We start from the raw sequence: 12,832 nt of genomic DNA, 5'->3' as shown, positions 1-12,832 counted from the left end.
GCAAACAACCGCTTCTCTTAGTAAGGCACAACATAAATGAGATTAAATAATGTAGTGAATTTAATAAATGTCAGGTAGAGACTTTCCCATTACACATTGATACAGGGTTTCTCAGTAAATATACATTCATGGAACTTTGGCCACTGAGGAACTAAGCAGCAGCCACCAATATGAAAATTGCAATGATTACAGAACACATAAGCGACAAGATAGTACTGTTCTGGGGGGGGGGGAGAAATGTAAGACTATATTTATCTTTAAGTAAATAAAATATATTTCTCATAACTAAGTGCTTGTAAACAAGTAAGGCATTACATTATATAGTGGATGACAACACTTGGTGACACCCAGGTGTTGGTTGCACCCTTGTTGAGATTGTCCAGCACATACACATACAATATAAATGCTATCCTTTACCAATTCATTTGGATAACAGTTTGCTACATGGCTTCTGCAAAATGAGGGCAAAAATGTTAGCCTGTTTGCTGCAAAACACTGCAAGATTCCCATTATCAAAAGAGGCTGTAGTCCATATGTGTTTGATTTTCAGGTCGACTTGCAGCTTTTATTATCAAGGCCTGTTCAGTTCTGCACCGCGCAGGGCAAAAGTCTGCTTTGTTTCCCAAGCAGGGGGAGGATGTACAGTAGCCTCGCCTTTAGTTTCTTAGAAGGACTTTCCGTAACAGAAAATAAATGTTTTTAAGAGGGCAGGCTCCTGAATCCTGGCTGCACATTTGGAGCTGTTACAACGTCAGTTAAAAAGCATCATTACTGATCATTAGTATGCTTGGACCTGGTTTGGCAAAAGCTGACACCCGCTGCTAACATGGTTCATCACCTTCTGCTTCAGCTGGGCCACTTGCTCCCTAAGGACACTGGCCGTTGAGGCCAGCTCGGTGTTTTGCGTTTTCAGGCTCTTGACTTTGTCCTCCAGCCGGGAGATTCTCTCAAGTTTTCTCTTGCGACATTTCGAAGCCGCTATCCTGTTCCGCAACTTTTTCCTCTCCGCCTTGATGCGCTCCTGGTTGTCCATGTCAATGGGAGACAAAGGAGGGCTGTCACCGAAACTCTGCATGTCCGGGACCGTCTGAGGCTCGTCTTTAACCAGACCGGCGGACTGGAGTCGTGACAGAGCCGCCGCAGCGGCAGCCTGCTGCTGCGCGCTGGTGAGGTGAGACGGAGGAGGCGGAAAGGGAAGTGTGTCCGTGGAGTAATTAATGGTGGTGGCTCCCAGTGGACTCGCCGCATAGCCGTTCAAAGTTGTGTATACAGGCAGGTCTGATGTCTGAAGCACAGTGGACCCAGCTGCGTTGGGCGATCCGAGTATCTCCAGCCTGTCTGTAGAGACGCACCCCGCCTCGCTCAGCTGGTTCTGCTTGTGTAGATCCTCCAGCGCCTTAACGAAACCTTCCGCGAACTCTTGCTCATCACTTGCCGATTTCGGATAGAGGAACTGGGAAGTCGGGTTGGTGGTGGTGACTAGACCATTGGACTGGATAATCAGGCGCTCAAGGTCCGGAGACGTCAGTTTAAGGAGTCCCAGGTCCGGCGAGTTTAAAAGTCCGTCTGTTTCCCGAAGCGAGTTGGATTTCAGCTCGGAGTTCTGATCGTTCAGGTTCAAATTGACTTCCTTCTTCATCATCGTGCTGTGGGAAACGATGCTGGAGACCCTCGGAGTGTTCACCACGGTGGCCGGATAGAGGCTTGTTTCCATTCTACACCCTCATATGAGGGAGTGTCCAGCGTTACGCATTAACGAATGTTTAACAGCCCCATCCAAACATGAGGAAATCAGCCAATGATTTTTTGATGTGATACTGTTTGTTAATGCTCTTCTTATGTAGGATAACAATCGTCGCTCTATCAGTCGGCTACTTGAGCTGTTGGTCCTGAGGGTCTCTGGTGTGGCTCGCAGGCATAAAGATATTGTCTTTTCCAGATGGCACGACTGCTATGCGCAGCGCCAGACCTCGCTCGCTTTCTAGCCCTAAAAATTCCATTATGTCACTCCTTAGCGCGGAGATTGGCCCAAAATGACGTTGGTTTCCGGTTCAATTTGAATAAGGGGCAGAGCCGGTCTTTATTGCCATGGAGACTTTAAGTAAACTACAAACAGTGCAATGCATTGTGGTTTGATGTCATAGCGTAAAAAAACACAGGGTCGCCAAAAGAGAGCTGGGCGGGCGGGGAAGGTGTAGGAAGGAGAAGGCCAAGGAAAAGAAAGAACAGAGGAACTGGGTTTAAAAAGATTTCCTTCAGCCTAAGTTAAGTCAGATTCTAATGATTTGAAAAGAATATTAGGTGCAGGACTAAATAGAATTGTTATATTATTGGTTTTAATGGTTTATGTTGACATTCATTTTAGTGATATGCGTCAAAATTTGGATGTATCTTGAACACCTCCTCTTTTAAATCCAGATTCATAAAGCCACTAGAATGAAGTGTTTTGACATCTTAGGAGCACAAACCAGAAATGGGAAGGAAACATTGACAGTAGATTGGGGAAACCTTTAATTGGAGGTTTAATGCACTGCCAACTTGGTTTTAATGGCTTGTGGTGGATGGATGAGCTGCCCAGAACCCTATATACAGATATATATATATATATATCTGTATATGTGTGTATGTTCCACAAGAAAGCGCAGTTATTTTAGTCAGAAGGCAATCCATTGTGATAGTCACACACAAAGCTGTTATATTTTGACAATATAGATTAAAAGCTATTCACATTTATCGATATGATGGTCAAACGGAGGACATTCATACATTTGCTTGAATAGAATAGTATAAAGTTGTTGTTTTTTTAAAGACAGTGTATAGATGCAGTATATCACTGACTCTGGCCCTGTGGGGGACACGACAGGAGGATATTTTTATTCCACAATGAAGACGTCAGCAGACTGTCTGCATCAGCACCACAGAGAAGTGAGAGCATCATAGGTTTCCATGGCAACACTGACATAGTGAATGACGTAGGAGCGATAGAGACCAAAAGGTGAATGGATTGAGGGAGAAGAAGGAGGGGCCCTAAAACACTGCAGTGCAGGTTGGATAGGTGGTACGTGGAGTTGTTGTGAATGTGTGGTTCGGGAGTCGATTCATGTCGATTCTGTAATCTTTGCACGACTGGCATGAACGACAGTATTTGTTTTTAGGCAACCACCTCTGCAAAGATCTACAGCACATCGAGAGTAAAGTTGCTTATATTTTTTTCTCAGTGCCAGTTACATGGGGAGCAGTGTCCAGAATGTGTGAGTCACTTCTCAGCCCAAGGGTGTGGACCACAGAGTGTGCTGAGAATGACAAGAAAAGCTGTTCTTGTAGGGCAATATTAGATTAGCTTAGCTGTGACTTGTAGACAGCAAATGCCAGAAACCAAAGTTTGAAACCAAAGTTTCAGTGCAATCTGTTGGTTTCCTTAGCTAGGAAATTGTTTTTGAATTGGCTCTATATGAACGAATTGGATTATTTTATGAATAATTATGATTACAATTAATTGAATTCCAAATGGCTTGAATTGGACTTTATTATCTAAGTGCCTTGAGATGACATTTGTTGTATTTGGCGCTATATAAATAAAAATGAATTGAATTGAATTGAAATGTAGAATCAGATTCCTCCTCTGAACTCAGGTGATGGTGTGTCAGAGGTTGTGTAAGTCCCAGCTTCTCTCTACCCTAACCAGAGAATTCTGGTTCTATTCTTCGTTAGTTATAGTCTTGCCCTTACAGCTGACACATTCACACGTGGGAGCTGCCCTGTAAACCCACTGAATAGCTCTTTAGGCACAGATGGTTGAGTGTTAAATGTTTTAATTATTACTTTGAATTGTTTTATATTACGTTATTGAGAGACTGCCCACCCACAAGACTTCTCTATGTTCCTCTGTGTTTTACAAATGCTCTGTTTTTATTTTTCAGTGCAGTTGCTGGACTGAATAACATCTTACTCATTTGAAATTTTTTCTTACTGAAAAATTGTTGCTTTTTGCTCGTTTTAAAAGATCTATCTCCACGTACAAAGGCTCAGAATTACTTCTCAAGTCTTTTTTGTTGTTATTTTCATTTATTTGGAACCAAACAGAATGAACCACTGTGCGTGGCCAATCAGCAGATGGCAGTGTACTCCCTCCATTTTTAGTGTGTTCTTTTCTTTCAGCTTTGAACCCGAAGAAGACAGCGGCAGACAAGCCTGGGATTCTTGTTTAGGGCATATGATCTGCTTATTATTCATCGACAACAATTCCAGCAGAACAAAGCAGGAAGATGGCCAGTAAGAGGAAGATAGTAGTGACAGGTGAGATATTCTAATTGTCAGAAGACTGTAGACAGACACACAACTGTCTAAAACTTTTTAATTGTAGCTGCTGAAGCTAATATGATTTAAGTGTTGGGGTGACAACATAAGCATGTAATAACACTGCTTTCTTAAAGTAATAAACTGCGGAGAGTTATTCCGCTCATAGGAGAGCATGGTTTTATCTCGTGTCATAATTAAGGAAACTGATAAATAAATTGCAGTGTGTCTTTTGTGTGTCACGTGCTGCTACTGTTAATGTTGAACTTTAAACTTTGTATGAAGACACTCTCTTTACTCTCACTAGTCTCTCGTCCTTCCATGAATCCAAGGAACCTTGGTTTTGTGGTTTACGTTGCTACACTGTGCATTGTTGTTGCCGTTGACGATTCTGGTGTGATTATGTTTTCTGCAGGCTTTGAGCCCTTTGGTGAGCATTCTGTAAACTCCAGCTGGGTGGCTGTGCAGGTAATTAGTAATCAGGTTGTCCATATTAGTTTGACATTTGTTTCAAATTACAGTCATGTGAAAAGAAAATACCAGGTATTAAAATGCGGTAAATATAACTTTAGATTAACAACAACACATGATATATTTCACTGTTTCATCGCTTATGTAGCATGAACTAAGCCAAGTTGCAGAGGCATTTGGTGAAATACAAAGTAGACCCCACAATGGAACCTTTAGCAGCATTAACCATGAAGTAATTGTTTTCACTATCTGTCAGCCTCATATCTTTGTGGACGAATTCTGGTTCGCTTGTCTTTACAATGTTGCTTTGGGTTACTGAGATTTTCCAAAATGCATTTTGCACAGCTCTCTTAAGGTCCCCACAAAAGCATTTCAATCAGGTTGAGGTCTGGACTTTATTTGGGTCATTGCAACATTTGATACTTTTCATTTTGAAGCACTGCTGATATACTTGGGATTATTTCCTGTTTGCCTGGCCAAATTTGAACTCAAGCTTTAGCAGCCGGACAGATGGTGTCACGATTTGTCATTTTTGATCATGTTTTAGGTTTCTGTCTAGTCTTTAGTTTTTGCCATGATTTCCTGCCATCAGCTCCACTTACATCACCTGTGCTTTTCCCTTCACTCACCAATCACCCTCCTCAGTATTTAGTCTCCAGGTTTTTTCATGCTCATTGCCAGATCTTCACCGTCACTGATGCCATGTCACAGCAATCCTCGTCCACGTCAGGTTTGTCCTGACATGTTTCTTCAGGTTTTCAAAGTCACAGTCAGGTTTGCCAAGTGTTTTTCATAGTTTAGGTTTTTTGTATTCCGGCTCAGCCGTGCCTTTTGTTTCGATTGTTTGAAATAAATGACGTGTTTTCCTTGGAAATATCTGCGTCCTCCTTCACCACCACATCACCACACCCAACGTGACAGATTGCCTCAAATGAGCTTCTACAATACTTTTGTATACAAAGGAGTTCAGGGTAGACTCAGTGTCTACGAGGTGCCCAGGTCCTGTGGCTGCAAAACAAGTCAGAATCATCATGCCTCCACCATCTTACCTGACAGTTGGTATGAGATGCTTGAGCTGGTTTTTGCCTAACATGGCTCTATGGTTTATGGCCAAATATCTTCACTTTGGTCTTGTCTATCCTGAGAATATTGTTCCAAAAGTCTGGTGGCTTGTTGAGATTCAGCTTTGCAAACCTAAGCCACACTGCCATGTTCTTCTAAGAGAAAAGAGACTTTCTCAGTGGCAACTGCCTTTACTAACTTTACTTACTCATTTTATGGTTATGAGCTCTAACATTTAACATCTTAACCGAGGCCTGTAGAGTCTACAATATTTTTGGTGTTGTTTATGGTTCACAGGGGGGTGGAACCTACTCCAGCTACCACCAGCTGAGAGGCAGGATACACCCTGGACAGATCATTGGTCCAGGGACAAATAAGACACATTCACCCTCACTCCTCCAGTCAATTTAGAATTCACTATTTTTGGACTGTGGGAGGAAGCCGGAGTATCCAGAGAGAACCCATACATGCATGGAGAGAACATGCAGACTCCACTTAGAAAGCCCCCAGCTGAGATTTGAACCAGGGATTTTTTTTTGCTGTGAAGCCACCACAATGCCATGCAACCACAAATGTTTCCACTTTTGAATAATCGTTCTCACTGGAGAACAATAGAGTCAGAATTGTATGGAAATGGAAATGGAGCCTTAATGGACAGCAACAATTGCTTCTCTAAGATTATTGCTGATGTCTTTCCACCTTTGCATCGTGTTAACACTTGCAGAATGCTCTTGACCAGGAAATTGCCAAATATTGTGCTTCTTTAAAAGTGGTTACACCTGGTGTGGATCAACAAATGAAAAGGATTTGATTAGCTGTAACTGGCTGCTCTTAGTTCCTATAAAAGCAGTATAGAAGGACTTAGTTTTATACACGTTGTTTCAGAATTTTGGCTTATTTTTTGTTAAATGAAAAAAAGATTATGTGTTGATGCTCACCCAAAGCTGTATTTACTTAATTCAAGATTTAGTAAGAATCTGATTACTTTAAAAAAAAAAAAAAAAAAAAAGAAGGATCCAAAAAGAGGATGTAATTTCTGTAAACAAGGAACTTTAATATGAAAGTATATTTTCTAATCTGCATTCTGAGTTAATTCATGCACCATACACACAAAATTGTGTTTTATCACTTTATCAGGATGATGGCAATTTTTTTTTTCTCTATAAAATAGCAATTAAGCAATTCTATGTTAACGTTTGTGTGCTCACAGGAACTGGGGCGATTAGGACTGGGGGACGCAGTAGATCTTTACGTGTGTGAGGTGCCTGTTGAATACCAGGCTGTTCAGGAACTCTTACCATCTCTATGGAAAGAGCATCAGCCACAGGTATTTAAAAACAGAATTATTCTCCAGGTATACTTCTGAAAAGATGTTGCTAAACTCCCTGACTCAATAATTATAGAAGAAACAAAACAGACAACCTCCAGCTGACCGTTGCTTCTTCCGTATTCTCTGTCTTGTAAGCAGCTAGTTGTCCATGTTGGTGTTTCTGGGTTAGCCACCACTGTAACTCTGGAGCAGTGTGGCCATAATAAGGGCTACAAACGTTTGGACAACTGCAGCTTCTGCCCAGCCTCTCACAGCTGCATCGAGAATGGCCCAGACTGCATAAAATCAGTCCTAGACATGAATACAGTCAGCAAAAGGGTCAATGACTCCAACATTGGGATCACTGCGTCCGTGTCAAAGGATGCTGGAAGGCAAGTGATGGTGTTTACACATGTTTGAATACTCGTGCGTTCACACAGATTCACAGCCAACAATTTCCCTTTCATTAGAGTAAAAGAGAAGTTATGTACAAGAATAAAAATGGGCTTAGTTTTATTAAGCTTTTGGAGAACCCAGGATTGAGTGAGCAAATGAGAATTCAACCATCTTTTTTTATTTTATTTTGTGCCCTCTGTGACAGTAAAATATCTGTTTTTGAAAAAAAAAAAACAGCTTAAATTTGTGTTTATTTATATAACCTGTATTTACGCCTCTGCTGTACAGTGAAATACAAAAAGGGAATGCAGCTGATGAAATATGTATTGAGTCTTTGAAAATCATTACTAACATTTTAATATCAAAAAAAGCTATTTATGTGTCTTATTCAGTAAAATGTTTTCTTTCAAATATTTTAAACAATTTTCATACACAATCAGCAGACTACTGACATTGGGTGTAATGTTTGCAATCTGCCTGGTGGTACACAGCCTTTGTCAGATGTATTTCCCTCTTGTTCCTTTTCAATGAACGTCACTTTGTTTAAATATCTGATAATACCATTTTACATGATCTAACAGCCATGCTCTGGCCCTTCATAGGTATCTTTGTGATTATACCTACTACACATCTTTATACCTGGGGCAGGGCCACGCTGCCTTTGTCCATGTGCCTCCATTAGGAAAACCCTACAGCAGCCAGGACCTGGGTAGAGGCCTTCAAGCTGTTGTCCAGGAAATGCTGAAGCTGCTGGAGGGTGATTATACGGTGGAGGAGCGCAAGAACAACAAGCACTGCAAGCATACACATTAACACGAGCAGGACTGTGAATGACTGACTTACAACATACAAAGACACATAGACCTGACCAAAATTTAGCCACTGTCATGTTGTTATGGTTTATCTGATGCAAATAACTGCTATTTGATTTGGTTGTGTGGAGAAACTCTTTCAATCTATGGTGGAGACCAGGATGACTTAAATTCAATTCAGTAAAAATCATTTTAATTTATTTAGTGCTGAATCACAACTAGTTTCATCTTAAAGCATTTTAAAGAAATAGTCCAATTGAAGCCATTGTACTGAAATGTATTGTACTGCAATTATAATCCAATTAAATCAGATTAATTACAATCCAAATTAGTCGAATTCATATCATGCTAATTAAAAAAAAAGTTGTCCAGCTAAACCAACAGATCACATCAAATCCTCTCTTGGATTCAATACCCCATTACATATTCAATCCTGCACACACAGAGTGACAGTGGAGAAGAAAAACTCCCTTTAACAGAAAGAAACCTCCAGCAGAACCAGACTCAGGATGGCCATCTGCCTCAAATAGTTGAGGGGTTTAGGAGACAAGAAAAAGGGGTAAACAAGCACCATAACACCAGGCCAGGGAGTTAATGACAAAAATAACATGATGTCTACACAGAGAGTAAAGAGAGCAGATTGAGGAAAGGTGTTTAGTACATCATGGGAGGTCCCCCTGCAGTCTTGGCCCATAGCAGCATAGTCATCCCAAACTACAAGCTTTTAAGCCTCATCTTAAAGGTAGAGAAGGTGTCTGCTTCCCAAGCCCAAACTTGCAACTGGTTCCATAAGACAGGACCCTTATAACTGAAGGCTCTGCCTCCCATGCTACTTTTAGAAACTCTGGGAACCACAAGTAAACCTGCTGTCTGATAGCGAAGAGCTCTGTTGGAAAAATACCAAACTATGTGATCTTTAAGATACGATGGGCTTGGTAATTAGAAGCTTTATATGTGAGCAGTTTAATATTAAATTATATTCTGGATTTAACAGGAAGCCAATGAAGAAAGGACTAAATTGGAGAAATATGATCTCTCCAGAACTCATGCTGCTGCATTTTGGATCACCTGCCAGTTTTTCAGAGAACTTCTGGAACAGTCTGAAAATAAGGAATTACAGTACAGTAGTCCAATCTTGAAGTAATAATTGCATGCACTAGTTTTTCTACATCACTCTGAGACAGGATGTTCCTAATTTTTTGCAATATTACAAAGGTGATAGAAAGCACACCTTGAAACCTGTTTTATTTGTAATTCAAAACGAATCCTGGACAAAATCAACTCCAATGTTTTCCACAGTAGTATTGAAAGCCAAGCTAATGCTATCTAGAGGAAGGCAAGGCAGTGTGCTCCTGAAGCACGTAGGTCTTGTCTGAATTTACAAATAGAAAATGATTCTGCTATTATTCAGGTCTTTATGTCTTTAAGATCTGCTTGTAGTCCAACCAACAGATTTGTTTTATCTGCCATTGTTTAATCTGGATAAGTATAGCTGATTATCACCTACATAGCAAAAATGAATGCCATGCTGTCTTATGATATTATCTAATTTAAGCATATGCAAAGTGAAAAGTACTGGTCAAAGCACAGAATCCAGCAGAACTCCATAACTCACTCTGGTGTGTGAGGAGGACTCATTGTTTACATGAACAAACTGGAATCTATCAGATGAATAGGATTTAAACCATGCTGTTCTTTTAATCCAAATAGCTTGTTCAAACCTCAGTAATAGAAAGCTGTGACAAGTACAGGCACAAGTCCAACCTCAGAAGGCAGTTCATTGGTAACTTTCACCAGTACTGTGCTATGGTGCGGTCTTAACCCTGACTGAAACTAGGCTAAGCTTCTAATTCTAAATTGTATAGGCTTAGATTCCTATGGCACATAGCCTATCAACAAAACGAAAAGCATCCTTGAACAGTTTGGTTGGGATAGGGTCTAAAATACAAGACCATGGTTTAGATTGATCTATTGTTGATAGCTCAGAGAACTCGGCGGAACAGAAACAGTTTAAACCCAAATCAGCTTCTTCAGACACTTCTGAAGCTGCTTCACTTTACACACCAGTAACAATAGGTGCAAAGAGTCCATAAATGTTCTCTCTGATAGAAACAATTTTATTGGTGAAGAAGTCCGTGAAGTCATCACTATTGAGGTTTAAATCAACTTGGTGAGGGTCCTGAAAAGAAAGCTGGGGTTCTTCTTATTCTATTCTATCAAAGATTAATAATAAACTGTTTTGGCTTTGCAAAAGGCTTTCTTCTCTGTAATTAATCTTTCCAAACTAAGTGAGAGTCTTTTAAATTAGTGAAGCACCATTTTGTCATCTGCTTCAAAGCATGCAGCTGTGAATTAGGCAGAGAAGCCAGCCTCCTCCAACTGGTTTCCTTCTTTTTTAGAGGGGCAACATTGTCCGTTGTTGTTTTCAGTGAATCTGTAGCGCTGTCAACAAGACAATCAACTTCTATGAGAGTAAAGTTCTGGTAGCTGCCCTCTACTGTATTAGCACATGGCATTGAAGAAAAGTATAACAAAATTGATTCTTTAAGTTGGTTAGAGTATTCTGTGATAGACACCTACTATACAGAAAATAATGTCAATTCAGATAGACGCTATAAGGGCCAGGTGGCCTTTACAGGAGAGCATTACCTCTTGGCATGATTTTCTCACACTTTTTGTCAACTCTTTGAGGTGTGTTTTAAAAGAGATTGATAGATTAATGGTGTACACATCTGTTTTCAGCATTGATACCCAAAGAACAGCATGTGTTCATTGTAGTTTGTGGACAATTGCATTATAAGTTGGCATCAGTGAGAATTTGTTATGTCTGCCACTGATCTTCCACTGGACAGCAGTATATCCACACTATAGTTGTGCTATGGATAGAAGGGGGTTTGGATGATTATAAATGTACTAACAAGGTAGAAGCTTTTGTTATAGGTTTTAAACCTGTGAGTCTGTTCTCAACCTGTTTAAAAGTACTTTTTAAGTGTACGCTCTTCACTTTGTGTTTCTTGTTTGTGCACTGGAGAAATGTGTTGATCTTGAAATGAGGAAACTTGAAAAAAAAATTAAAGATGTGTTTATCTCAGGAAACATTGCCCATGCAATCAATACGAAGCAGTTTGTATGTTTTTACTTGTTTGTCATATGTATGTAATGTAGCTTTGCAAATCAAAGCCAGTGTAGCACTGTGTATGATTAAAGCATTTCACAAAAGTTTGGTTTTATGTTCTTCTTTATCTTAAATCTTTGCTCACATGAAACACAGCTTGTACTGGTCATGAACTCACTGATGCAACATTCGGGCATCAGTGAGTTCAACAAGAAAATTTCAAATCTAGCTATGGTCTGATGGACCTCTTGATTAAATAAAACCTCTTGCATAATATTCATGTTGCATATTATGCAAGAGGTTTTATTTTTATAGTAACACATGTATAACATTGCTATGAAAAGTCCTTGTATGTTCAACTGGGCTCTTTATTTTAATATCAGGCTTAAAAGGCGTTACATTTATTATTTGACTGTAAATAAAAAAAATTCATACTCCATATTTTCCTGTAAGTAACATTTTAAAAGTCGTTCTGAAGATCCCTTACTACTGGTATATATTACTTTAAGTAGCAGAAGGGTTAATGTGGAAAGTCAGATTCAAGAGTTGTTCCTGTAGACATATTCCCTTAGTATCATAGGCTTTTATTGTGAAAATGTGCCTTGTGAGTCTGTTGTTCCTTTTCTCATAGTAAAAGAGATTTTATTTTGAAAATCATAGCTAATGCTGCATGTCAGTTAATTTCTGTTAAGTTACAGGGGTGTTTTTATTTTGAAAGACTAACTGAAGGGCCTGTTGATATATTCATTTAAGTAGAATGTACTTTTATTTTGGAAACTGGCCCCAAAAAGAACTTCCTTTTGGCTTTTTGTAGTAAGCAACAAAGGCTTTTACTTTGAAAGTTATTGGCAAAGTCAGTTTTAAGAGGTATGCCCTTATAATTTATTTCAGAATTAGAAATACTTCATTAATGCTCGGGGGAAAATTGTTTGTGTCACGGGTGGTTCTGCCAAAAATCCAAAGGAAATAAGTAATATGTAGTAAGAGCACAGAAATGTGTATATTAAGATGCAATGGAAATAAAGAATAAAAATATGTATAAAAAATACATAGAAAATAAAAATACCACATATGTAATCATATACATCAGCAGTACAATCATGTGCAGTATACCAGTATGATATAGTGTTGACAGCACTATAGTTTCAATGCGTACAGCACTGGACAATGTTGCCCCTCTGAAAAGGAAGGTAATCAGTCAGAAGAGGTTGGCTCCTTGGTATAATTCACAGCTGCGTGCTTTAAAGCAGACTGCAAGAAAGCTGGAGAGACAGTGGCGTTCCTCTAATTTAGAAGAGTCTCAGTTAGTCTGGAAAGATAGTTTAACAATGTATAAGAAAGCCCTTCGTAAAGCTAGAACTGCTTATTATT

The 12,832-nt window shown here is 39.6% G+C and overlaps 2 protein-coding genes across 4 annotated transcripts; one reads left to right on the top strand and one right to left on the bottom strand.

Annotated features, from left to right (window-relative positions):
- Positions 1-37: 37 nt before the first annotated feature.
- LOC142399442 (transcription factor JunD-like) lies at positions 38-2,005 on the bottom strand. Its single transcript, XM_075484113.1, has one exon. The coding sequence runs from the start codon at positions 1,712-1,714 to the stop codon at positions 779-781; it is 936 nt and encodes a 311-aa protein (XP_075340228.1). The 5' UTR covers positions 1,715-2,005; the 3' UTR covers positions 38-778.
- LOC142399444 (pyroglutamyl-peptidase 1-like) lies at positions 1,224-11,565 on the top strand. 3 transcript variants are annotated; one of them, XM_075484117.1, is made up of 6 exons: positions 1,224-2,925; positions 4,159-4,296; positions 4,712-4,764; positions 7,040-7,156; positions 7,295-7,530; positions 8,137-11,565. In XM_075484117.1, the coding sequence occupies exons 2-6, from the start codon at positions 4,266-4,268 to the stop codon at positions 8,345-8,347; spliced, it is 648 nt and encodes a 215-aa protein (XP_075340232.1). In that variant the 5' UTR covers positions 1,224-2,925; positions 4,159-4,265; the 3' UTR covers positions 8,348-11,565. The 3 variants fall into 3 exon arrangements, with proteins under 3 accessions (XP_075340232.1, XP_075340231.1, XP_075340233.1); XM_075484116.1 differs by having other exon boundaries at positions 1,224-4,296; XM_075484118.1 differs by having other exon boundaries at positions 1,227-4,296; positions 7,298-7,530.
- The last annotated feature ends 1,267 nt before the right edge of the window (positions 11,566-12,832 follow it).

This window comes from Odontesthes bonariensis, chromosome 14 (genome assembly GCF_027942865.1).
Source record: "Odontesthes bonariensis isolate fOdoBon6 chromosome 14, fOdoBon6.hap1, whole genome shotgun sequence".
NCBI lineage: Eukaryota > Metazoa > Chordata > Actinopteri > Atheriniformes > Atherinopsidae > Odontesthes > Odontesthes bonariensis.
This window is presented reverse-complemented; position numbering and strand designations above follow the sequence as displayed.

Bases quoted from the DNA above. Each gene is read 5' to 3' on its own strand.
- LOC142399444 (XM_075484117.1), top strand. From the start codon at position 4,266: ATGGCCAGTAAGAGGAAGATAGTAGTGACAG. The intron at 4,297-4,711 runs GTGAGATATTCT...TGTTTTCTGCAG, and splicing joins GAGGAAGATAGTAGTGACAG to GCTTTGAGCCCTTTGGTGAG. The intron at 7,157-7,294 runs GTATTTAAAAAC...CTGTCTTGTAAG, and splicing joins GGAAAGAGCATCAGCCACAG to CAGCTAGTTGTCCATGTTGG.
- LOC142399442 (XM_075484113.1), bottom strand. From the start codon at position 1,714: ATGGAAACAAGCCTCTATCCGGCCACCGTGGTGAACACTCCGAGGGTC.